The sequence below is a fragment of the Nerophis lumbriciformis genome, linkage group LG34 (assembly GCF_033978685.3).
Source record: "Nerophis lumbriciformis linkage group LG34, RoL_Nlum_v2.1, whole genome shotgun sequence".
Classification (NCBI taxonomy): domain Eukaryota; kingdom Metazoa; phylum Chordata; class Actinopteri; order Syngnathiformes; family Syngnathidae; genus Nerophis; species Nerophis lumbriciformis.
This window is the reverse complement of record NC_084581.2, coordinates 8,118,601-8,145,483: the sequence shown is the minus strand read 5'-3', so window position 1 is coordinate 8,145,483 and position 26,883 is coordinate 8,118,601. Positions and strand designations below refer to the sequence as shown.

Below are 26,883 nucleotides of genomic sequence, written 5' to 3'. Positions count from 1 at the left end.
CAGCCTGTGCGCATTCACCGCCTCAATGGCAGTCGCAAATTATGGAACACTTTTTAAATATGCAAACTTTTCCCACTCCGGGGTTTTAAAAAAACTGAGGGAGCCATAACCAGGAAGCAGAAGAGCCACATGGCCCTTCAGAACTGCGGGTTGCAGTAAACTAGAATAAAAAATCTCAATATTTCCTGCAGAAAGATGAAAGACAGCTCCTCTACCTTTTATTCACTTTTGTGTTCACTTCTTGTAGGTAGAATGTGTCCCAATACTTGTGCCTGTTGGGTGAGAGTCTAAAGAGGAGTGTGTGTACTTTGTGTTTCTGCAGGCAGATGATGGAGCAGCAGCAGCAGATGCAAGCCCACATGGAGCGAGAGCGACACTCCTCCAACTCAGGTAGTGACGTCACACTCCCGACGTTATTCATTCGTTGAAGCCACCTTGATGCTCTTCTTCCAGGTTCTCCTTTCCAAGGCCACCCCGCAGTGCTATCTGTGGCGCCGCCTGTCATACCTCCCCCTGCCAACATGGGCGCGGCTCCTCCCCCGCCGCCGCCGCCACCGGGGCCTCCGCCGCCCTCCGCCGGGACCCCTCCACCTCCCCTCCCTCCTCCACTGCCCATCCACGGGGAGGAGACCACGGCCCAGACAGGTCTCGCTGCCATGATCGCGGGTGCCAAGCTGCGCCGCGTTCAAAGAGTGAGTTGTTGAGTGTTGCAATGATTCTAAGTGGAACCATCTCAAACTGGACTGTGCTTTAGCCTGAGGATAGCACGCCCAGCGCCAAAAACGAAGTCAATCGGACGAGCGGCGGCAGCGGAGGACTGATGGAGGAGATGAACGCTCTCTTGGCGCGAAGGTCAGACAATTCAATGATATAAAATTGGGCAAAATTCTTGAATTTGCATGTTTACGGTTTGAAAAGTGCTTGAAAGTGTGACAGAGTTGCCTGACTTTGTTTTGTAGGTTGGAAAACTGAAATAAAACCTGCTTAATTGTAAGAGAGTGTTGTACATTTATATATTTGTATTATACATTTTGTTTGTATGCAGTAAATTAATCAAATAATTAAGTAAAAATACAAAACATAGACAATCATGTCATACGTATTTTGAAAAATACAAATGATCTCGTATCTTATTAGCCCAATTGTTCCTCTGTGTGTTCTGCATGACTTATACAATTAAAAGTAAATACATAAAACATAGGAAGACATATCTGTTTAAACAATACAAATTATCTTGTATGTGTATTGCATAATATTTCCTCTTTGTCTGGTAAATTAATCAAGAAAGTAATTATATAGTATAAGGTTTTTGTTTTAATATAATGTACAAAGGCGCAGGACTAAATTTGGCCAAATGGTGGGGTCTATCAGAGGCATACAGTCATGGAACAGGCTGCCAGCCCATGTCAGAAACTGTGACACCTATTTAACATTTAAAACTGCACTGAAACAGTGGTTGAAAACTAATCAGACATGCACGCACAATTAGATTATTCACATGTTTTTTTTGTTTGTTGTTTGTTTTATTTTTTTGTCCATGGTCTGTGCTTATGGTATGCTTGTAATGTGTAATGTCTTGTGATGTATGTATTATTTTGTATCATGACCTGTTGAATGTTTACTGTATTAACCTGCCTTAGGACAACGGATGAAAATGAACTATTGTGCTAACTACGGCATATTTACATTGTCGCTCTATATTGATGAATATGCATCGTCCTAATTCAAATAAATATAAAAATATAATTTTATTATAACCCTAAACATATAAAATATATGCAGACATGTAATATGTATTTAAAAAAATATTATGTATCTTAAATGTTTATGCTGTAATTTTTAATTTTTGCGTTGTAAATGACGTAAATAATAAAAGTAAATACTTAAAATATATACAAACATACAATATGGATTTAGAAAAATACAAATGATATTGTATGTTCATAGCAGAAGTGTCCAAGATTTTTAAACTTGGGCTAATAAAATTTGGCTGGCGGCCAAAAAGACTGCATGTGAAGTAACAAATACATATATACTGTATATATACTAGAGATGCGCGGATAGGCAATTTATTTCATCCGCAACCGCGGCAGAAAGTCGTCAACCATCCGCCATCCACCCGATGTAACGTTTGATCAGAACTGCACCCGCCCGCCATCCGCCCGTTGTTATATATCTAATATTAATTAAAAAAAAAAAAAAAGGGTGAAAACTACGCGAATTGCACCTTGTGCAGACAAGATTTTTCGATCGGACACGGAGGAATTAGTGATGTAAAAGACCACGTTGGGACAAAAAAACACAAGTCTAATGCCGTTGCTAGCGATACAAGTGGAAAACTTTCAACGTTTTTCGTCGCCCAAACAGATTCTTTGGATGTGATAAATGCCGAAGTTTTATTTACGGAGGCAATAATTGAGCATGGACTTCCAATCGCACTGGCTGATCACATGGGACAGTTAATAATGTAATGCAACCTTTAAAAATCATTACGCGGTGATCGCGATCCCAAAAATAAACTTTTCTTGCATGATAATGTCCAGAAAAATTCGCTTTATATTACTATAGAGTCCTTTTAACGAATGAGTTTGATGGTTTATCACAAACCTTAAATGAAAGAAGTCCTTTGTTCTCCTGCAGCATGGCCTTGCTTCGTGTTTGGTGCGCCATCCTGTCGGCTGTATTTCACAGCACGACATACTGTTAAAAGTGTTTATACTATTTATACTTTCAATTAACAAATTGAAGTCTTGTGAAAGGTTGACAGGATAACTGGCATTAACTGTCAAAATAATTTCAAACTATTGAAGTTAGCTTACAGAATAAACATGTCAATCAACCCATATAATTTTTGCTGTAATATTTTTGTTTTGAAAAGTCACTGTGACTGATAGAAAAGTGATGGTTTTAGCAACATTTTAACCTGTCTGAATGCTAATAATCATTTTGCGTCGGGGGGCGAAGCCCTGAACCCTCCACCAGGACTTTGTCCTGGACCTACCGGGGCCTGCGGCCCTTGGACCCTGGCTACTAGGTTTTTCTGATTTAAAAGTTGGCAGGTATGGTGAGGTTATAAAGCTTTTGCCTGTTAAAGAAAGGAGACTGATCCAACGCAGCACAGACTTGCGCGTGCCACGCTGTCACGACCCAGACGCACACCAGTGCGCAATCATATGGGAGCCGCGCTGAGCGCACCTCCAAGCGCGTCTCGCTGCCGGCGACGGCCAGGTATGGGCCCACGCTCCAGCGCCATCCATTTTCAGGGCTAGTTGATTCGGCAGGTGGGTTGTTACACACTCCCTTAGCGGGTTCCGACTTCCATGGCCACCGTCCTGCTCTCTATATCAACCAGGGTGAGCCCCACCCCTTTCGTGAGCGCACTGCGCGCAGAGTGACCCCTGTTACGCGCCCCCGGCAACAGGGGTGGCAAGCAGGTAAGCTGCGCGGGCGGAGCGCGCGGAGTGACCCATGTTACGAGCCCCCGGCCACGGGGGTGGCGGGCAGGTAAGCTGCTTACCTGCTGCGCGTGACGCCGGCCGTGGCGAAAGCGGACGAGGCGGGGTGTCGGTGCGGTGGGCGCGGTAGTGACCCTGGACGTGCGTCGGGCCCTTCTCGCGGATCGCCTCAGCTACGGCTCCCGGTGGGGCCCTCTCGGGGGAAGGGGCCTCGGTCCCGGACCCCGGCGAGGCGTCCCTTCTCCGCTCCGTAAAAGTGTCCATCTCTTTTTCTTTTTTTTCTTCTGTTGTGGCATATGCTGCAGGTGCCTGCTCGTTTTTCGTATGTGGGTAACAACATTTAACTATGTATATATATTTCCGAATTGGTTTAACTGCCACCCGCAAAAAAAAAAAAAAAAAAAAAAAAAAAATCTATTTAATCCGCCCGACCCGACCCGCGAGCGGATAAAATCTTATTTTTTTAAATTTCATCCGCCCGATCCGCGGATAATCCGCGGACTCCGCGGTTGTGTCCGCAAACCGCGCATCTCTAATACACACATATATAGTTTATATATATATATATATATATATATATACATATACATATATATAAACACACACAATGTGTATACAATATACATTAAACAGATCTTGAATTAGTGTTGTAAAATAGATATTACATATTTATGTAATTTATTAAATATATATAATTTAATTTATTGAATATATTTGGAATTTATTAGATAAACCATCTAAATAAATTTGATATAAAAACCACTACACTAACTTCAGGTGTAGCTCCAATTTTAAGACTAAAAACATCTGTTTTTTATTAATAATTGTTCCAACTCTGAGTGCTGTCTGATTCAAAGTGTCTATGTTCTCAAGTTTACAGAGCTGTTTTACACATTAATCACAATGATTTAAGTTGATATATAAAACACAGACATAAATATATGCGTTTAAAAAATACAAAGTATCTTGTTTTTTAATAGCACAATATTATGGTGTGGTAAATTAATCTAATAATTAGGGAAATACATAAAACGTATACAAACACATTGGTATTGTGAAAAATACTAATTATCTCGTATAATTATAGTATAGTATTGCCTATGTGTGTGGCAAATTAATCTAATAATTAAGTAGATATAATATTAAACATACAAACATGTCCTATGTTTTTTGAAAAATACAAATTATCTTGTATGTTTATAGCAGAGGTGGGACCAAGTCATTGTTTTGCAAGTCACAAGTAAGTCTCAAGTCTTTGCCCTCAAGTCCGAGTCAAGTCCCGAGTCAAAACAGGCAAGCCCCGAGTCAAGTCCAAAGTCAAGACTGGAAAGTCTCAAGTCAAGTCCTAAGTCCTGCATTTTGAGTTTCGAGTCCTTTCAAGTCATTTTAACCACAGACTAATATATTAACACAGATTGTGTATGCTTTTCAAACGCTGTATTTATTTATTAAAACAAGTGCATTTTAAATTGCAGGAAAGAAAATTGTGCTGACATTGCACTTTATAATAGCACTATTAACCAGTCATTTTAAACATTAACTCATTCCTTTACAGAACAAACACATTGAAAAATAAAGTGCAAATGTACTTATTTGTACAAAAGTGTTAACATTGAAAAAACATGACATATACGTGAACATAACAAAAAAGTTGTACTTTTTATATGTCAGGGCCCTATGCTGCATTGCATTTGCAAAAGACCAAATTAGCCAAGAGTCTGTCAGTCATTTGTGCACGATGGGGGCGTAGTATGATGCCACCATGGCTGAAAACTCGCTCCACTGGAGCACTGGAGGCAGGCACTGCCAAGACTCTCATGGCCACTCGGAACAGTGAAGGAAGAGTCTTCATGTTCAATGCCCAGAACAAAAGGGGGGAGAGAGTTGTTTTGGGTTGGTGCACTACTTGTAAGTGTATCTTGTGTTTTTTATGTTGATTTAATTAAAAAAAGAAAAAAATATATATATATTTCTTGTGCGGACCGATACCAATCGATCCACGGACCAGTACCGGGGCCGCGGCCCGGTGGTTGGGGACCACTGAGGTAAACAACCAACAGTATGTCAGAAAGCTAGCTAAAACGGTACACATATTCATAATATAGTATACATTTTAACTGACCTTTATTTGACTATTTTTGTCTTTTTTTAGGTGGCTAAAATACGCGGTGCTGCTGACCGCCGTCTAACGTTACGTGTGATATATTGACTAACGTAACCCTGCTTAAAAAAAATCACTGAACAAAAAGTATGAATAAGGTAGTGAACTGCAACAGATTCCCGTGTTTGCAATAACGTTATAACGTTAGCAGTGAGTTTACAGCCTCACTGATTTAACTACACAGCAAATAAAAGTCACGTTACTTAGCCAATAAACGTTATCTTACATTCAAAACTTACCGTTCTTTGTGCAACTTCAAATGCCGGACGAAGTTGGAAGTTGTTGCCTCTCCATCAGTAATTTTCGAACCGCATGTGTTGCATACTGCAAACCGTTTTGTGTTGACCACCTCGTAATTTTTATACCCAAACAAAATTGTTTTAGGTATCATTTTTTGTTCACTGGCGTGTGGTTTGGACATGTCTTCTTCGTTGGTTGTCCTGCAATTTGATTGGATGAATGCTGTGTGATGAAAACAAAGTAGATCTAATTTGATTGGCTGTTGTACTGAGACCACACCAGCTGACACACGCAACGCTGATAGACAAGTACACAATGAAAAATACGGAGCGCTCCCGAATAACTTTTTCATCTTTGGGTTTTGGGGAAAGTAGCAAGTCATGTCAAGTCATGTCAATTCAAAAGGCTCAAGTCCAAGTGAAGTCACAAGTCATTGATGTTAAAGTCTAAGTCGAGTTGCAAGTCTTTTTACATTTTGTCAAGTCGAGTCTAAAGTCATCAAATTCATGACTCGAGTCTGACTCGAGTCCAAGTCATGTGACTCGAGTCCACACCTCTGGTTTATAGCGTATACTTCCTCTTTGTGTAGTAAATTGATCAAAATCATTTTGAAAATACAAATAAAACCAATGCAAACATATGTCTCACACTAAAATGGCCAAATTATTTGGTACGTTTACAGCAAATATTGTGTCTACTGTATTTGAGTAATAAAATATTTTAGCAAATTAATAAATACAGCCTGTACAAACATACTGTACAATATATAAATTTGTTTTAAGAAATTTAAATGATTTGATGTTATTGCAAAATATTGTCTCTTTGTGAGGTGATAAATAAAATAGTTATGAAAATTACCAAATATATATATTAGAAAAATACATAACACAATGCATTTAAAAAAAATGTCTACTCATATAATATAAAACAGTACTTCACAATTTTTTGTATATATATTTTGATGTTTAAAAAAAACTAAAAATTATCTTGAAAATCTTAAAAAGGTGCTTAAATTAGTAAGTTTTTTGTTTTTTTCTCTGCATTTCTAACATGGCGCCTTTTCTTGCTCCCAGAAGAAAAGCAGCATCAGAAAAGCCAGAGGACAACCAAAATGTGAGTGTGCACCTCTCACGTAACGCTCATGATATCTAAAATAATAACCATCATAACAATGATAACAAGTTGTGATGTCTTCCTTTAGGATGACCCAAATTCTCCATCACCCGGCAACAGGGGGAGTCAGAACGCCACAGGTAGGCTCACATTTACAGCATCATTTTCCATGACCACAAAGAGATGTTTTTAAACTGCAAGTGATAGTATACATGTGTATGCTTCTTTTATTCCTGCAAAACACTTGCCAATGTCATCAAGATGGTGCTAAAAAGCCCTGGGACAGAGCCAACTCTGCAGACAGGTCAATGGCTTCAAGGTAAGAGCTCCACACACTGTAATTGTGCGTCAGAATGTCAAAGAAGTGTATTTATTATTTGCAGGGTACGACCCGTGGGGAGTGCCAACGACGGAGACTCGCTAGACATGGATAGAATGAAACAGGTAGCAAGAATGTGTCTTTTTAAAGGTTCTGACCTAGAGAATAATTGCAAAATGACCCGTGTTCCCTTAGGAAATCTTGGAAGAAGTGTTCCGTGAGTTGCACAAAGTGAAGGAAGAAATAATTGATGGTAAGCTCACTTTTATCTGAATTAACTGTACGCGGCGTACACAATATAATAACAGCTAAGTTCCGCCAGGACGAAAAAGTCCTCAGGGAGTTTAGAGTGTTTTATAACAAATTCCAAAATGTTCCCCATCTTCCGGTAATTCCAAACAGTAGAGATGACAAATTGTTAGTTTTTTTCTATAATGAAACCCTGAAATTAGAAACAGCAACAGCCTTACTTTTATTACGATATAAATGTATATTCAGAGCCAGTACCCCTTTAACATTTACTGTACGGATGATAACTAATTTTATGCAAATTTTTCAAAATAAAAAAAATGACAATACAAGATCAAATGGGTATTCAAAGTGTTGAAATACATTTAAAAAAACATGAGATTTTTGCTATTTTTATTTTGGACTGAAGTTGATTAAGAGTAAAAAGTAGAAAGAAACATCCATCCATCCATTTCCCACCGCTTGTGCCAGCTGCACTCGGGCGTAAGGCGGGGTACACCCTGGACAACTCACCACCTCATCGCAGGACCAACACAGATAGACAACATTCACTCTCACATTCACACACTAGGGCCAATTTAGTGTTGCCAATCAACCTATCCCCAGGTGCATGTCTTTGGAGGTGGTAGGAAGCCGGAGTACCCGGAGGGAACCTGCACAGTCACGGGGAAAACATGCAAACTCCACACAGAAAGTTAATTCGACACTCTTAACTCCCCATAACGGTACTTAACTGGATTAACATTATTTTTGAGTGTACCATCGCTATATTAAATAATTTTTATTATTTATTTATATTATTATTTATCATTTTATCATTTTATTTAATATATTTATTAAGGCCTGCAAGGTTTGTGGTTGTGGTTGCAATGTACACTAGTGGCCACTGGGATGCAGTAGAACCATTATTTGCAATACATGTATGCATTATTTGCATACTAACTTTACTGTATTTTTGCATGTATTACTTTGTTTTTTCTAGTCATTCACTGTAGTAAAATCACTCACACATGAATATAACATGAACCAGTAATAAATTATAGTCCGATACATCTCTTAAAGTAATGAAACAACGCATGAAAAGACTTATAACACATTTACTCAGTATTAAATTATGTTCTATTACAAAATGATGCTGATTACTTATCATAGGTCCATATTAAACATCTTATGCAATGCTTTTGGTAAAAAAATATTTTTTCTGTATTATCTCTCTCTGTTACAGTGATAAACTTGCCATAAAAATACATTTGAGACACTTAAATTAAGGGGTAAATAAATAAATCTTTATTTATTCATTTTTTGATTATTTGTACTATTCATAATGTCTTTGTAAGGGATTAAAACTACAAACTCAGCAAATACTAATTTACACCCATTTGAAGACCGCTGGTTTTAATTCACCCTTTACAGATAAAACATTGTAAACGGTGCACTTTTGGTTTGTCAAGCAATGTACAGTGTTTGTAGTATACTACTCTATTACAGTGCATCTTACACAATGTAAAGCAGGGGTCTGAAACTCAATTTACCTGGGGGCCTCTGGAGGCAGAGTCTGGGTGAGACTAGGATCAGGTTTCCACAAGAAAAGCTTTGTTTAAAAAAAATCCAATCTTCTCAAATGTTTATTTTATTTTCTAACACAAAATAAGATGAACAAATAAATAAAGTAAGAATAATAAGAAAATAAGTAAAAAATCAATAATAATGATAATAATAATTAGATTTTTCTCGTCAGCAACTGTTTGTGGTTTCTTCAGTCTTCTATATCTGCTGTATTTAGATTTAAACATCTTTATTACCAGTTTTATAACCTCAATGGATTCTTCTGAACATGAATTGTCCTGGACATGAATGGAACATTGAAGAACATGAACAATTCTTCTGAACATGGCTTCTTGCCTACTCCTTGCTGCTAGAGACCTGGCAACCCTTTCTATGCACAGCTGAGCCACATTTGGCTTCAAGGAGAAAGTAGTTTAGACCCTCAGTATGACCTGAAGATGATCATCAGCATACTTGCCAACCCTCTCGAATTTTCCAGGAGACTCCTGAATTTCAGTGCCTCTCCCGAAAATCTCCCGGGACAACCATTATCCCGAAAATCTCCCGATTTCCAGCCGGAACAACTATATTGGGGGCGTGCCTTAAAGGCACTGCCTTTAGTGTCGTCTCTCATCTGAAAAGGAGACTATTATATATGTCTCCGTTATCCATGGGTTTATCTATAACCCATAAAGTAAGCAGGCACGGAGCTATTTTTCAGCATGTGTTTATTCCAGCCGGCACGTTAATACTGTAGCAGCTGGCTACGGGGTGTTAGCCAATGACTTTGGCTGGGGGGCGGGACTTCCGGGAGAGATAGGGAAGTGACGTTGTTAATAGGAAGTGGGTGTTCGAGTTTTGCCGGGAAAAGGGATAGACACACATTGGAGCTGTTGTGTGGTTGAATTACATCTTGTGCAATAAAGACAAGACAAACAAAGAAGTCGTATGAGCCTAAATTCCTGGGATTATTACAATACACTGACACGGATTCAGAGATCGCTCGCCAGTACTCAAATGGCAGAACAAAAGCTACTCAAATAGTGAAAGGTAAGTGTTTTTTTTTTTTAAGTAAGCAGCAAGTACAGTACAGTTAGTAGAACAACTGTGTTTTCATTACTGTTTACTGTACTATATATATATATATATATATATATATATATATATATATATATATATATATATATATATATAATACTTTAATTTCAGTGAATTCTAGCTATAAATATACTCCTCCCCCTTAACCCCGCCCCCGCCCACCCCCCAATTTCCCGAATTCGGAGGTCTCAAGGTTGGCAAGTATGATCATCAGTAAGTCTGGACCTGTACTTGGATTTATTGAAGTTCAAGGTGGTGAAATAAGTGTTCCCAAAAAGAGAGCCATATACCTCAAAGTGATTGGTAGGTTTGTACACAACACTGTAAAATGCCATATATATAAAACTCACAGGCCGCGCTAACATTAAACTTTAATATTAATGTGAGGGCCATAAAATGTTGTCTTGCAAGCCATAATTAGCCCGCAGGCCGTGAGTTTGAGACTAATGGTGTAAAGTCATGCAATTGTGTCATTACAAGGATTTGACTATGCTGCGTTTTCTTTCCCTCCTTCGCAGCTATTAGACATGAACTCAGTCGAGTTAGCACAACATAATCTTCCAGAACCACGCGCCAATTTCAACAGCAGGAGGACGACGACAAAAGAAGAAGTCAAGCTGAAACTGTTACGTTCACTGTGGTGTTGAGGCGCCGCCGCCATGTTGCTGTGACACTTGCGTGACAAGTGTGTGTAACATTGAGTTTGTGCTTCGCAAAGGGAGCCGTGTGTGTGTGTGTGTGCGCGCATGTGTGTGTGCGCGTGTGTATCTGTGTGCGTGTGAGGGGACTCTACAATTCTTTACATTTCTCTTTGTTGTCCACTGTTCCTTTCTGTCTCTGTTTGGTCTGAAGAACACTAGACAATTCAATATATTTGAACTATTTTAAAGTTTTCAAGAGTTTATTTTTATTTTTGGTATGTTCACTCTCATTTTTATGACCCTTACTATCATTTCTCATTATTGAAGTATTCTTAAAAGGAATCATAGCCGATAATATTGAGAATATGATAGTAAATGTAAAACTGTTGCACATATTTTGAAATAATTCTGTTTTATATTATTCACTTATGAACTGTACTACCAAATGCTTCTCATTATTTGTTAATTTTAAATGTGTGTTTATTCTTTATGGCCAACACAGTAGTGCAGCTTTGACCAACAACAGACAGTGGGTGAACTTTTGAACAAAATAATAATAATTAACACACCAGAGTATTTGTGATCATTTTGTTAATAATAGTTTAAAAAAATGTTTATTAGCTGCCAGTATTGTTCATTTTATTATCTCTATGACAAAGTGCTTCCTTGTTGGACAAGTGAAGAGGGAAAATAAAATGCACTGAGTTTGAAATTAATCAAATAAAACTGTGAACAATGTCTTGGATAAATAAGCCTTACTGTTTCACTTAATGTGTGTTTTTATTGTATTTTTTTTTTTTAGAATAGAATAGTTTTTTATTGTCATTGTACATTAAGAAAAAACGAAATTGTGGGACAACGTTTATTGTATTAATATATATTTAAAAATATAATTTTCAATTAATTTTGTTTTTGATATGGCTGACATATATCGGATAGAAACTTTTAAATTCAGCCTTTGTTTTGATTGATTGATTGATTGATACTTTTATTAGTAGATTGCACAGTTCAGTACATATTCCGTACAATTGACCACTAAATGGTACCCGAATAAGTTTTTCGACTTGTTTAAGTCGGGCTCCAAGTAATCAATTCGTGGTAAAATAATACCATCAATTTAAGTGGACAGACAAGTTGAAAAACGTATTCGGGTGTTACCATTTATAGTGGTCAATTGCACGGAATATTACTGTGCAATCTACTAGTAAAAGTTTCAATCAATCAAACCGATAATATTTTAACACTGTGTGTGTGCGGGGGGGGGGGGTATTTAGTAAAACAATCCTAATTTCTAAATTGTTTCAATAATTTATAATAACTAAAACGTAATTGATTAAAATGTGTACATGAAAAAAGCAAACGTTTAAGACGAAATTTCTGCCTTGGGGTTAGCGTCTCACCCAAAGTCTCGCGAGGTTTCCCAACTAGGGAAATAAGTGGCAACGAGATCTGGAGCGAGACGGCAGAGTGGTGAGAGTTGGTGCGGAGGAAGAGGCAGCGAATGCGGGAAGTGGCAAGAGCTGAGTTGGGGGGCGTGTAAGAGCGAGCGTGGTGGATAAACCCACCAAAACAGTAGCATAAACACGGCGTGAATGATAGAGGCAAGCTGGCGGACTTCAACATGGCATCCGGCGATACGCTGTACATCGCGACAGACGGCTCGGAGATGCCGACCGAGATCGTGGAGCTTCACGAGATAGAGGTGGAGACCATACCGGTGGAGACCATCGAAACCACAGTAGTCGGCGGCGACGATGATGAGGACGACGACGATGAGCAGCCCATGATCGCTCTCCAGCCGCTGGACGACCACAGCTCTATCCACCACCACCACCATCATCACCACCACCATCCGGAGGTGATCCTGGTGCAGACCCGGGAGGAGGTGGTCGGCGGGGATGACTGCGACCTGCACACAGATGATGGGCGATTCGAGGACCAGATCCTAATTCCGGTGCCGGCCCCGGGAGTGGAGGATGAGTACATCGAGCAGACTTTGGTGGCTGTAGCTGGAAAGAGCTCCGTGGGTCGGGTGAAACGAGGAGGCGGCGGGAAGAAAGCAGGCAAAAAGAGCTATTTGAGCGGCTCGGACACCGGAGCGAGAAAATGGGAACAGAAGCAGGTGCAGATAAAGACACTGGAGGGGGAATTCTCGGTGACGATGTGGGCGTCGGGTGAGTAACGTTAGCCCAGCGGCGGCTGTCAAATGTCGGCTACACGAGGCCTCATTGCCAGGGCGTTGTCCTTGCTGCACCCGACTAGTTCCTGGAATGCTCCGGTTGCAAACCACCGTGAAAAGCGACGAGTCGAGTGGGGTTTCGTTTTGTTTTCGACGAGAAAGCTCAATTCGGTGCGCGGAAATGTGTTTATGTTTTGACGGGAAGCCATGTTTTAGGTGTTACAGGGCGCCGCCATATTCCCCGAGTCCGAGAAATATGGCGGCGGCCCCGAAAAATGGCGATGGTTACGGTTATGCAGTCATGGCGGCAGCTGTGCTTTTGGAGTCACGAGAGGCAAATACTGCCACATTTGTGTTAATCACAGACCGAAACACACCGCTGTTGTGGCACTTACACTTCCCCGTAACATTCTGTCGAATATATGTTAACTTTTAAGCTAATTTGTCAATTGTTATTTCAGTTAGCTGCTTGTTAGCCGTTAGCAGCTAACCTCTCAGCTAATACAGGGCCTTGTTTAGCCTTGACGAGCTGTCAATCAATCTAGCAACGTTAACAAATGAAGTCAGTCGCACAAGTTGTGATTCTCTTGCACTGTTTGTCTTAACTGGTGTCATGGAAAACTACTAAGTTGGCATGTACGTTTTAAAATATGTATCTGTTTTCAACGGCGGTGCTATTTTTAGAGCACGCTGCAAAAAGTGGAGAGGAAGCATTCATGCATTTCAAACATACGGTGGCCGACTGGGGAAAACGAGCTTCTGCCATATCGGCCACTGTGCAAATCCGACTAACATCTACAGACTCTTGTGGTGCTATCAAAAATAAATATTGTTTCTTCCAGGTTTTGCTTTATACTCCTAACATATTCAGTACACACAATTTGATGACAAACTACTAACGCGGTCCCATAGTTCATATACCCCCTTTCATTTGTATTCCACATTGCCTCTTAAATGATAATACACAAGTAGTGTCATTATCCCATTCACTTTTGCTGCTGCAGTAGCTTCTCACCTGTGTGCCCTCAGGGAATAGCCATTGTGTTTTCCGTTCAGTCTCTGTAATGTATTTTTAGATGAAAATAAAGACATCGACCACGAGTCAGTGGTGGAAGAGCAAATTGTCGAGAACTCGCCCCCGGATTACTCCGAGTACATGACAGGGAAAAAGCTGCCACCCGGCGGCATCCCAGGCATCGACCTCTCTGATCCCAAGCAACTGGCCGAGTTTGCCAGGTGAGCGTGTATTGAACTTGGTAGACGGTGGTGTTCATGCTAAAATGATCAATTTATGTGCTTTAACAGAATGAAACCCAGGAAAGTCAAAGAAGACGATGCTCCACGAACAATAGCTTGTCCTCACAAAGTAAGCTTGATGGCACAGTACTTTACTGGACAATATGTGCATTAGATCATACCATGCATATAATACTGAGATGTTTCCAATATTCTGGTTGCCTTCTTTTGCAAGATGCCGTCAAATCAGTTGTCTGTGTGATGCATTGCAAACACCAACTACAAATGTTTTATTAATTGGCCTGGGCAATATATTTATTTTATCAATAAATTCTGGGTTTTTGTTACAGACGATTCAAAACATAAAAAATCGATGTTTTTTCTCCTCTTGCTCGGCATACTTATTGCCCCCATTAGCTTCAATAGCCCTCGCCCGCCCCCTTACTTCCTCAGCAGCGATCCTCAAGCCTAGCAAAACATGCCTAATGTTAATGCGACGTTTGTTCCAAAGAAAATACAAATGTTGTCAGTGCTTTAGATGTGCGGCAACAGGCGTGGTACAAATGACTGCAAGCTGCAAGGTGTGTTTAAAAAAGGCAACATGTTTACCAAAGTATTTTATTTAAGACAGAAGTTTTAAGTTTCCACTTCATTAATCTCAATGGTGGAGATTATTTATTTGCATGCAATGTACAATGCTACATTTTTGTTTAACAAAGTATTTTATTAAAAACAGAAGTGTTGCCTTCTAGATAGAGTAGTTCTTTGAAAATGAGTGCATAAAAAGTCAAATGTATATCTCGTCTAAAAATAACATTATACAAATTAGAATTCTTCAAAGAGTAAGATGCAGTGTAGGCAGTGACGTTTCAAACAACCAGTTTTGATCAAATAAAAGCAAAAACTGGTTTTGAATTATCTCTGTTATTTGTATTCATTGGTTTATTTAAAGAGAAAGAGGGAAAAAAAAGGAATTATTTTTTTGTTTTGTGAAAAAAATGTGATATTTTATTTCTAGGTCATATCGCCCAGGCCTATTACTTCATTGCAACTGTTTCACAAAATTGAATGTCTTGTCTTACAGCTTGCCTCTTTTTTAATTTCAAAGCAAACAAAAACAATAACTACACTGAATGTCGCATATTAATAAAATAAACAGAAACCAATTATGGGAAAACTACTAAACGAAAAAAATCTCCCATTGATACAAATGTATAGTACAGGAAACTATACTGATTGTACAACATATCATCCTCATTATTTCATGATTTTAGTAGGAGTAGCAAGTTTACCTATACTTATTATACAGTATACATTAGAGGTGTAACGGTACGCAAAAATTTCGGTTCGGTACGTACCTCGATTAAGAAGTCACGGTTCGGTTCATTTTCGGTACAGTAAGAAAACAACAAAATATACATTTTTTGGTTATTTATTTACCAAATTTTCTAAATCTTTCACCAAAAATATTTTTCTTAGTGAAATATTTGATGTGAAGTAATCGGAACCTTGGATAGGTCAATAGTTCATAATAACATTGATTTTGATTCATTATGTTTTGAGCAATAACAGTTTGAAAGAAAAAAAACAGCTTTGTTTTATTAGTCAACATTGCAACTTTTTCTAAATTACATTTACCGGTAACCTTTAAGCTTTTTTTATTTCACTTTTGTTATGTTTTTGTTTATTTTAATAGTATTTTTAGAATGTGCCGTGGGCCTTTAAATCATTAGCTGTGGGCCGCAAATGGCCTCCGGGGCACACTTTTGACACCCCTGCTATAGATAATAAAAAATTAAATGTGATAAATCTATCGATAAAAAGCAGAGCCTGGCGCCACATGCGCTTTTATCATAACTCTCTCACTCTCTCTGTCCCTCACGAATGCTGTTGCGCGCACAATTTGTTTTGTTTTTAACCCCTTCTTAACCCTGAACGTACATTGAAAATACACGCAACCCTAACTCAAAATGCCGGACATTTGAGGCATTTAAGAAACTCAGCCCGGACAGCCCCGCAAAAGAGGACATGTCCGGTGAAAAGAGGACGTATGGTCAGTCTATCGTAGCCCGGCCGCTGCTAGCATGCCATGTGTTGTGCCTCGGTGTGCATAGTTTACATAATGTGCTACTTAATATGTCCATGTAGAAACTCGTTCGGTACACCTCCGAACTGAACCGAAACCCCTGTTGCGAAACGGTTCAATACAAATACACGTACCGTTACACCCCTAGTATACATATACTGCACTATTGACCTACATTATATTATACAGTATGTATTATATATGCGCGTATGTATATATATATATATATATGTATATGTATAATCAGGGTTTCCCCTAAATTGCCAAAAAAAAACTGTGTGGTCATTATGACATCATCACATGGTTCGCTGTGATGCATATGCATATATTCTTTAAAAGGCAAAACATGTTATCAAACAAAAAAACAAATCTGTTATTTAGTATAGTATGAACATACATATTTTTGTGACATAATATTGTTTTTTCCATTTTTAAATTGCTGATACTTACTGTACAATGTACTTTGACAATCATTTTTTTAGAGATTTCTCCAATCCTTTTAGTCACTCTTTCTTTAATAACATTGATTGGCAACAAATCTAGCATTTATTTCTGGTGTTATCGGAGACTGTACCCGTGTTTAAAGACCCTTTTACTTCTGTCGCTCACTGTCCGCGACGAAAAGTGACTCGTTGCACCGGAAATCAAATTACATCTTTTCCGACCAAATTTTCGTTGCATCATTAGTCAAAAGTGTGCAAATAATAAACTGTATTTAGCCATGTATACTGTAACTACCTGCTGGTGTTAGTGTGTTATGATGGTATTTTTTCCCATGGTCTGTGAACACACTGTGTCAGCAGGGAATGAAAAAGTGTTGTGTGTCTAGGAGTGAAGCACGGAGGCAGATGTGTTTGCACAGAGGAAATACTTGTTGGAATTGGGCCCGTTGTTAGCATAAAATTGGCAATAAAAGCTCAAACGAGTGTCAGACTTTCTTTGTTTTCGTCTGGACGCTACAATGCATTATATTACTTTATTATGTTAGGTGTCGCTGCAAATATGTAGCCGTGGTGCACAGCCACAATCAAATACTTTAAGGGGAAAACCTGTATATTTATACAAGTGTGTGTGTGTGTGTGTGTCTCATGCGCAGTCATGGCCAAAAATATTGGCACCCCTGCATTTCTGTCAGATATCGCACCACTTCTCCCAGATAATTGTTTAAATTACAAATGCTTTGTTATTCTCATGTGTATTTCTTATGTTTGCATTGGAACAACACCAAAAAAAAGGCATAATCTTATATTATTTTACACAGAACTCCAAAGATGGACTGAATAATAATAATTTTAAATATTTTATTAACCTTTTCTCTATCGTTTAATTAAATACCATCTCACCTGGGGATATTGGAGATTAAAGTTAGCACTTCAAAAGGATGCACAGTATTTTTGGTCATCTGAGAATGTTATTTGCCCTACAATTACAAATAATCAATAAAAAGTCATTATCTTTGTAAAGTCAGATTTTTTTTCTGTCATTAATTCAAAAAATGAGGAGGTACACCGAAGGAAATATACCTGAAACTGTTAAACTCTGAATACCGCAACACTTTCTTTTTTTACCATATCATCTTTGCAGTCTTTTTTTTGTGCAAGTGACGGCAGTTGTGTATTCTCTTCAGGGCTGCACAAAGATGTTCAGGGACAACTCGGCCATGAGGAAGCATCTCCACACCCATGGGCCCCGCGTGCACGTCTGTGCTGAGTGTGGAAAAGCCTTCGTGGAGAGCTCCAAGCTCAAACGCCACCAGCTTGTCCACACGGGGGAGAAACCCTTCCAGGTTGGATTGATAAGGCTACATTCACATTAACATTCATTGCTGTAGTGCTTTTATCGGCGTGTCATCTAAGTCTGTCATCTCCACTGGTCCTAAACAACTCATTGAAGTAACATGCAACATGAAGGAGATTTAATATAGCAATTAGCTGGAGGTTGCAGGGTAAATGGGCTGTTAAATGGATGAAAGGTTTATGAGTCACAAAGTGGACGATAAAAGCTTCTTTGTATGGATGAGATGCTGCTGACCAAGGTTCAGATTGGCAAATCTAACCAAATTTAATTAAGGTTTTGTTTTTAAAAACTTTGAACACACTGGTAAGCCAAGAAAAATGTTTGATCATGTAAGAGTTTTCTAAAATAATTTTAATGACAAAGAAATGCACAAATGTTCATAAAACATTCCTGTTTATGTATGTGTTTGTGTGTGTGTATATATAAATCCAACAAATAATCAGAGATGGATAGAGTATCCTCAAATTGAATTTAAAGAGCACATTTGACCAAAAGAAATGTTAACATTGTATGTTAGACATCGGACACCTGCTCTCCGCAAAGGCAAATTCCTCTGTACATTCATCCTAAAATGTATGGCACTCGTCATCTGTTTTTCTTTTCGCCATTTATTTAAAAAAAGTTTTATCAACATAAACTATCAAGCTGTGCTTTGGCTTGAAAAGCGGGGCGTTTACCTTTTGACGTCACTTTGATTATCTCAAGTCTTGCACGTAATTGGTGATAAACCCTCTGCTTCTGACGCTGTCACGTTGAAAAAAAACACATCAAAAGTAGCATGCCATGTTACTGTATATGAAACGTAACGGTAAGGACATAAAAATAATTACTTACTTGTAAAAATAACAGCGTTGGTAACGTCATGAAGGGAAAAAATTCCTTCCTCAACCCGACTTTGTGTACTGCACTTTTTTAGGGGAATTTTGTCCATCGTTCATAATCATTATAAAATACATGACGACGGATGGATTTTTCTTTTATGAATTCTAAATATTAAATACATTTGATCTGAAGTCCGCTTACAATGGACACTATGGGAGCCATTAAATTCTGCCTATAGAGCCCCTAAAAACATCCAAACACCTCCATTAAGGGGGAACAAGCGCTTTTTGTGTCGTTCTCGCCAGTTCCAGGTCCTAAATGGCTGTCTAAGTGTCTAATGACTGTCGGATTATATTCTCAGCCATCTCTTTTAAGGTGAGAGGCATGATTTATGATCTATAATAAATTTACAGGGAGCAGGGAAGCGAGGAAACAGCAGACCAGTCGATAATGTAAACATAGGCACAACCAGAAGTGATCACGGCGCCGCTCTACATAGTTTGTCTGCGTTAGTGTTTATAATAACAATATCACCAATACTTTAATATTCAAGTCACGAAATATAAATTGAGTATTGTTGGCGCTTTTTGAATGGTTATTTATCAGATTTTATGGGCGGAATAATGGAGCTCCCATTGGCTCCGCTGCAAGCAGACTTTTATTTACGTTTATTTAATATTTAGAATGTAATTTTAAAAATCCATCCGTCATGTCTTTTATAATGATTGTGAACGATAGACAAAATTCCCCCCAAAAAAGGAAGGACAACTTGAAAATAAATGTAAGGCTTTTCTATACATCTTAAAATAAATAATTTGGAGACCTGTAATTCAAACAATATACATACAATTGTTGCTGATTTTTTTTTCGGACAGAACTGCGCCCCGTAACACTTCTCTCCTCAAACTGTACTCTGGGCGTCAGCTCTGCAGGCAAGTTTGTTGAAGTAAAAACGTCTACTGCAACCAAGACTGTATCAGTCAGAGTAAACGTAATAACAGCTAGTGATGGATAAATGAGGCACATGTAACTGTGGCACACTCACTGGTTGTATTGACAGTGCACCCATAGTGTGTTAGTGTTTCATAATGGTGCCATCAATCAATCAATCAATGTTTATTTATATAGCCCTAAATCACAAGTGTCTCAAAGGGCTGCACAAGCCACAACGACATCCTCGGTACAGAGCCCACATAAGGGCAAGGAAAAACTCACCCCAGTGGGACGTCGATGTGAATGACTATGAGAAACCTTGGAGAGGACCGCATATGTGGGTAACACCCCCCCCCCCCCCCCTCTAAGGGAGACAGAAAGCAATGGATGTCGAGTGGGTCTGACATAATATTGTGAAAGTCCAGTCCATAGTGGATCTAACATATCAGTGAAAGTCCAGCCCATAGTGGATCCAACATAATAGTGAGAGTCCAGTCCATAGTGGGGCCAGCAGGAAACTATCCCGAGTCAGCAGCGCAGAGATGTCCCCAACCGATGCACAGGCTAGCGGTCCACCCCGGGTCCCGACTCTGGACAGCCAGCACTTCATCCATGGCCACCAGACCTGTGTAACTCCCCCTCCACAAGGGAGAGGGGGGCAGAGGAGAAAAGAAAAGAAACGGCAGAGCAACTGGTCTAAAAAGGGGTCTATTTAAAGGCTAGAGTATACAAATAAGTTTTAAAATGGGATTTAAATGCTTCTAATGAGCCAGCCATCCATTTTAATCCAGCCATCTAATGGATTAAAAATTTAAATTTAACCTGAAAATAAATGAATGGTCAGCAAATGTCGTTTTTTTCCCCCCCTTTTTGTATGAGTTGCTGGGCTGAGCCAAATAATAAACTGGAAAAGCCCTGCGATGAGGTGGCGACTTGTCCAGGGTGTACCCCACCTTCCGCCCGAGTGTAGCTGGGATAGGCTCCAGCACCCCTGCGACCCCGAGAGGGACAAGTGGTAGAAAATGGATGGATGAATGAATAGCGCGCTATAACAACTTTTTTTAGTACGAGCTGTCTCTTGTGAGTCGAAAGAAGCACTTCCTATAAAAAGTTTGGCGCTTCTCAGTCAAACGACACAGCAGCTGTATCAGCCACATGTTTTTTTTCTTAATGTGACACACATTGATCGGCACATTAGCCCTTCAGTATCGTTTGACTCATCAATATCACAGCCACCAAGGAGGCATCTGTTTGAGATGCTTTCAAATGGATGTCGTGGATAAAAAGTATTTGGAGCACAGTGTTATTGTGTGGGTTTTGTCGTTGTAAACGTTAGAGGCTGTGAAAAAGTTGTGTAGGGTTTGCACATCTTTATAAACAAGACAAAAGTTCACAAGTGTCCAAAATGCAGCTACTCCGCATAATTACTTTCTTTGCTTTGGTTGGTTTGCGCCTTTTACAAAATAAAAATATCAACTTTTGGCCCCCAAATTCTTTGTTGTTTCAGTTTGTGGCCCTAATAGTTTATCCCGGTTTTCCGCTGTGTTTTTTGTTGAGCTTCCAGTTTTCTGGAATGCACCATTCAAACAGCGTTTCTTTTGGGGGAGGGGCTTCTCCTTCTGCCAGATGATCTATAGGTAACCTTTGACTTCCCATTTCCCCTCTGCAGTGCACCTTTGAAGGCTGCGGCAAGCGCTTCTCCCTGGACTTCAACCTGCGCACGCACGTCCGGATCCACACGGGCGACCGACCGTACGTGTGCCCATTCGACGGCTGCAATAAAAAATTTGCCCAGTCAACCAACCTCAAGTCTCACATCCTCACACACGCCAAAGCCAAGAATAACCAATGAGGGGCGGGGGGGTCCGCCCACAGGGACGTGTCCTCACGGAAATACTTTTTAGAGAAAGAAAAGACACGGAGCTCGTTCTCCTGCATCCTGTCGCTTTGGCTGTCATTTGGAATCAGGAACACAGGGATGATTACAACCCCTCCCACAAAGGGCTTGACGCTGTCCCTCCGGGCCCCCCAGATTGCTCAAGATGGAGCCTAGAGACAAAAACATCAGAGACTTATTTTTACCAGAGCGAGGCGCGTATATCCTGTTTGATGTTTTCATTTAGTCACACGGCTTTTCTTTGCCTTTCAGGTGTGCATATTGTACGCCTTCCCTTCACCCCCAACTGTAATGTTTGCATCCGCACTCTAATCCATGCTAACCACACAATAACCTCCTGTACTTGTAATATGGCTGTGTTGGACTTAGTAGACCGTTAGAGCGGTGGGATTTTGATTTTGTAAATGTTAACCAGTTAATCTTTTAGTCGCAGCGAGGTAAGCATCACTTCCTTTTTTGTTAAAATGTCATGTACAAACAATAAATCAATAATCTCTGCCGTGTGTATCACCTGGCCACAATAAACACGTCAGCGCTGTTGAATTATGACAATTGTTGCAAAGGCTGTCTCTCCTAATTGCTACATTTTCAGCTTGTGTTTTCATTTTCTTCATATTTCATCTTGTGAAACATCTGACAGCAAAGTAGATCATAGGAAGTGAGTTTTTTTTGTGTGTGTTTTTTAAGTTTAAGTTTGACACATTTTTGCTCTTGAAGTTTCGTCACCCTAAAAACATGTTAAAGCTGCTGTGCTGTTACATTGAAAAAAATCACTGCTTTTTATAAATATTGGCACTTTGGGGCATTAGTATATGAAAATAAAAAATGTTGCTATCTGGCTTGGCTGCATGGGTCAAAGTACTAGCTCTCACTGCAATAATAGACATTTATACTTCTCTGACAATGTGACTAATTGCAGTGGTGTGACTTTTTTTTTTTTATTGCATGAGTTTCATTTTCACCATTTGATTCTATTTCCATGATTTTTTATTTTTAAATGATCAGTAGATTTTTATTATAAGTATTCTATATACGCTGGGATGTTATTCCTTATTTCCCTTCCACTTGCATGTTCAAGTTAACTAGAATGTTCTTTTTGTGCTCACTCAGCAGGATTCGTTTAACTGCCGACGTCAGCAGCGTCCTGCAGAGGTGCACCTTGTTTCTTCATACTGCTTCTCCTGCCACCGCCTCCTTGTGGCGTTAAGCCGTAACTACACCAAAGAGCTTTCCGTGGTGCTGATCTCCATTCGCGGTAAGAAAAAAGTTTGAAACCGTTGTCCAAACTAATCTTGCTAGCACTTTTCTCGAGAAGTTCCCCACCACATGCACGTTTTCTCCACGTGTGATGAAATGGATGATGCATGTCCTCCCCACAAGTTTGCCTCTGCATTAAATTGTGGTCAATGGAGCAAAAACTGTAAATTGAAATTGGTCCATAAATTAGGCCATAAAACTTATAGTTTTAACTGACGTTGTGCACTCAAAAATATGGTGAGCATATCAATAGTGATGTGCTTTGCCTTTGCCTTTTTGTGAAGTCCCTACACCAGAGAATGCTGGCTGCTTAAAATTGCTACAGCTGATATCTTTAAAATATAATAAAATAATATTTAATATATACCATTACATGACATAATTATATCTGAAAATTGTAAATAAAGTGCTACATCGGAATAAGAGCGTCATCAAGTTTTTTCGGGATAGTTGGCTAATTGTTATTGTTTTGAGATTTTTCCTATATGACCAGAGGAAACTAAGATCTTTTTAAGTATTTATTTGACATCTCAAGTAAAATCAGTTTATATAAAAACATTTTAAGCTGCTCCATAAAGAAAGAAGAAAGCAAGAGAGAGCGTTCCTGGAGGGAGGGGTTTGGGTGAAATGTCCTGTCTCCTGGGAGAGGGCGAGAGAAGATGGGCAAATACAAACTGATTGTGGCTAAGGATGTTTTGGTTAATTGGTTATCGTCAATCATAATAGAACCCCATTTGCAGAGTAACCTTTTGACCAAAATCCAAATACAAGATAAGCCGACATCACAGCATGCAGTCTTCGTCCTATTCACAGAGAAGACCCATTACAAAAATGCGTAATGGGTCATTAAAGTATCTTATCTTAGGACAAACAACAGACCAATACAATGAAGATGAAGCAGCGCACAAACTCTTAGACTCAAATTGTGTTTTTAGACAAATTACTCAAATATTAATTTTGCCATTATGTTATGCTTTGAATTGCAAGCAAAAATTGGGGTTATGAGCCTCCCCACCACATAACAAATGTCATAGTGAACTCTATAATATCCGACCAAAACATCCTGGCCTTACTCGCTAGCATTAGCTTATAGCTAAAGATGGACAAAACCTTGTTTTTCCAACCATGGGAAAGAAGAAAGTGAGTGTGAAGGACAGTGCTACATGTTAAAATTGTGCTGTTGGCAGGTCAAGCACCATCTAAATGTATCTTAATTTTAATGAGCAATACTGTTTTACAATTCAAATACAATACATGGAATTAAAATGCAGAATTTTGGTAACTTATACTGAAGTTTAATATTTTTTAGGAATGCTCTCCTTACTGGAGGTTGTGATCTCTAAAAAGTAGAACGCTCGCAGCTTGCAGGTTAAAAAGTGTTTAATGTACACAAAATACAAGGTAGAGTGCAACGGGGATATGTAGAAAACATGCACCAGGAAACTGTGCATGAAAAAATAGCTAAGGATAGGTAACAAGAAAGAAATGTAAAAACGAGAAGCCAAAAAATACTACTAACCGTGAAAGTTCCTGACATCAAACTTTTGCGATGATCCCATGACCGACAAAGAAGGGAGACTGGTAAGGCCTCTAACACCAGGTGACACAATCAAATGCAAACAAGCTGCAGGTGAGGAGGGAAGCGCTCAGAAAGAGAGTAATGCTACTGAAAACAGAATACAAACAAAACAGGAAGTGGAACCAAAAAATCATCAGAAGGCACCCATAAACTCAATAAAGAACGACCTAACCAAACAAAGAATGACCTGATGAAACAGGTCATTACAGTACCCGCTCCCCCACCCCCCACCCAAGGGACAGAAAAAAATGAGTCCAAAATCCCGGGAGGCTGGAGAGAGGAGTTGGCGGCGGGCCAGACCAAGTGTCTCCAAAACAACCGGGGATTGGGTCAGGTGGTGACAGCAAGTCGAACGCCGCTGCAGCACGCGAGACGAACGTCCACCTAACATGGGCCGACGAGTGTAGTGGCGTCATGGGAAGAGCCGTTAGAGACGAGTGATGTGGCGTCGTCAGGCCCACTGGAGTAGCGGGTGGTGGCGTCAGCGGGTCCACTGGAGTAGCGGGTGGTGGCGTCAGCGGGTCCACTGGAGTAGCGGGTGTTGGCGTCTGCAGAGCGGGAGCAGCAGGCGGCTGAGCTGGATGTAGGACTGGCAGCGGAGGCCGTGCAGTAGGTGACAGTTTGGCTTGGGTAGGCTTAGCAGCTGGAGCGAGCTTGACGAGAGTGGGTGCTGAAGCTACAGCAAACTTGACTTGAGCGGGATTTGCAGCTGGGGCAAGCTTGACTATTGTCGTCGCTGCTTGGGTGGGCTTGGCTGGAGCTGGCGGGGAGGGTGGCGTCAGCTGATCCACTACCGGACATGTTAGTTCCTCCATCTCCACCTCCATCAGCACCTTCTGGTACCACACGTCCATCCATGCAGTGCCGTACTTCTCTGGAGCTTGAGTCTTTGGGGGCCTAGCCTGTGCCATAGGAGGTGGAGCTTGAGCCTTGGGAGGCTGAGGCTGACTGGCTTCTTTAATGGTAGATTGCGGCGCTAGAGCAGGAAGTGGAGCTAACGATGCCCCTGCAGGAAGAAGCAGCTTTGCAGGAGTAAAAGCTGCTGCTGGAGTGAGTGAGGTGAACTGTAGTTTGCTGGCTGTTCCAATCAAAGAACATTTGTCCTAACTGAGTGCACCATGTTGGCAAGCCCCTCACGTGTCTGCCGCTTGCGGACACGTGAGGGTCTAATGTCAATGGTCATTAGATGGTTTTGAGCCAAGGCTGCGCTGAGTGATAGCCCAAGCCGCGTACACTGATGCTGATAAAAATGCCAACAAGCTGCAGGTGAGGAGGTAAACGCTCAAAAAGAAAGTAAAGCCACTGAAAGCAGAGTACACACAAAACAGGAAGTGAAACCAAAATAAGAGTGCAAAACAGGAAGTGAACCCAAAAAAACACCAGAAGACACCCATAAACTAAACAAAGAATGACTTGATGAAACAATAATGAATACACAATTAAAAAAACACCTCACGGAATGTTACCAAGGGAGAGAGGAAAAATACGATTACGAACGGTTTAACAAACATCTCTCTCCTGGCCGCTGATGATGAAATTATAAAATACAAAAATAATATTTTTGTTAGGCATATCAGGGAGAGTATAACAATATATGGAATATTGCTTGGATTTTACTGATGTCACGTCCGGCTCACGTCCCAATCATCAAATATGTGCTAGCTCTGTTCTTAATGGGTACTATGCTCCATTTAGTCTTTCTCGAATAAAAAATGCCCAATGCTTGTGTTGTTTTCTGCTGTAAAAATGTTTCAAATCGCGAAAAGTCACGTGTTAGAATACAGCAATTTTTATTCATCAGGTGATTATCTCTCTATCTTGTAGTTAAATTATGAAGCAAGCGTATCATGTATAATAAGGTAAATGTGTGGGATCAAGAAAATGGTAAACTGAGTAATGGAGAACTGTAAGCTTTTGCTTCTTACTGCTGCTTTTCGCACACATTCTGTGTTATTTTCTTAATTTACTTATGTTTTAGAAGACACTATTATATCAGTAGTTACATTTTTTTGTTTGTTTCCATTTATCTTGATGGAAAATGTTTATATTGTTTTGTTATAAATAAATGAACACAATACATTTTAACTCATTTTATCATTTAACATGATTATTATAAAACAACATAATTATTATAAAACAGTACAATTAATTAGAAAATAAATTCTGACAATGTAGTACAATAATTTTGCAGTTAAAATTGAGAATTACAGCAAGTGTCCTATACAGTAGAAGTTTGTTTCTGTTGTAAATACTGTGGTTTAACATAGTTTTATGCT

At 39.7% G+C, this 26,883-nt stretch overlaps 2 protein-coding genes across 7 annotated transcripts in view; both read left to right on the top strand.

Moving 5' to 3' along the window:
- evlb (Enah/Vasp-like b) overlaps window positions 1-11,582 on the top strand; it is a 93,619-nt gene extending 82,037 nt beyond the window's left edge. For 4 of the 5 annotated variants that reach the window (XM_061929547.1, XM_061929546.2, XM_061929548.2 and 1 more), the window contains 9 exons: window positions 323-390; window positions 454-692; window positions 755-852; window positions 6,930-6,969; window positions 7,058-7,109; window positions 7,231-7,288; window positions 7,353-7,413; window positions 7,484-7,541; window positions 10,699-11,582. In XM_061929547.1, the coding sequence (XP_061785531.1) occupies window positions 323-390; window positions 454-692; window positions 755-852; window positions 6,930-6,969; window positions 7,058-7,109; window positions 7,231-7,288; window positions 7,353-7,413; window positions 7,484-7,541; window positions 10,699-10,736 (712 nt within the window). In that variant the 3' untranslated portion in view covers window positions 10,737-11,582. The remainder of the gene's footprint in view (window positions 1-322; window positions 391-453; window positions 693-754; window positions 853-6,929; window positions 6,970-7,057; window positions 7,110-7,230; window positions 7,289-7,352; window positions 7,414-7,483; window positions 7,542-10,698) is intronic. The other variant, XM_061929545.2, reaches the window with a different exon arrangement.
- Window positions 11,583-12,261: 679 nt separating this feature from the next.
- On the top strand, window positions 12,262-22,323 carry yy1b (YY1 transcription factor b). Of its 2 annotated transcripts, none has more exons than XM_061929550.1 (5): window positions 12,262-12,995; window positions 14,077-14,236; window positions 14,306-14,366; window positions 17,950-18,108; window positions 21,544-22,323. In XM_061929550.1, exons 1-5 carry the CDS (start codon window positions 12,443-12,445, stop codon window positions 21,724-21,726), a joined length of 1,116 nt encoding a protein of 371 aa, XP_061785534.1. In that variant the 5' UTR covers window positions 12,262-12,442; the 3' UTR covers window positions 21,727-22,323. The 2 variants fall into 2 exon arrangements, with proteins under 2 accessions (XP_061785534.1, XP_061785535.1); XM_061929551.1 differs by having other exon boundaries at window positions 12,263-12,995; window positions 14,089-14,236.
- The last annotated feature ends 4,560 nt before the right edge of the window (window positions 22,324-26,883 follow it).

What these genes read in the sequence shown, in the direction of transcription:
- yy1b (XM_061929550.1), top strand. Translation starts at nt 12,443, where the DNA reads ATGGCATCCGGCGATACGCTGTACATCGCGACAGACGGCTCGGAGATG. An exon ending in GGTGACGATGTGGGCGTCGG is followed by an intron (nt 12,996 to 14,076) that starts GTGAGTAACGTT and finishes ATGTATTTTTAG; the next exon opens with ATGAAAATAAAGACATCGAC. An exon ending in CAACTGGCCGAGTTTGCCAG is followed by an intron (nt 14,237 to 14,305) that starts GTGAGCGTGTAT and finishes GTGCTTTAACAG; the next exon opens with AATGAAACCCAGGAAAGTCA.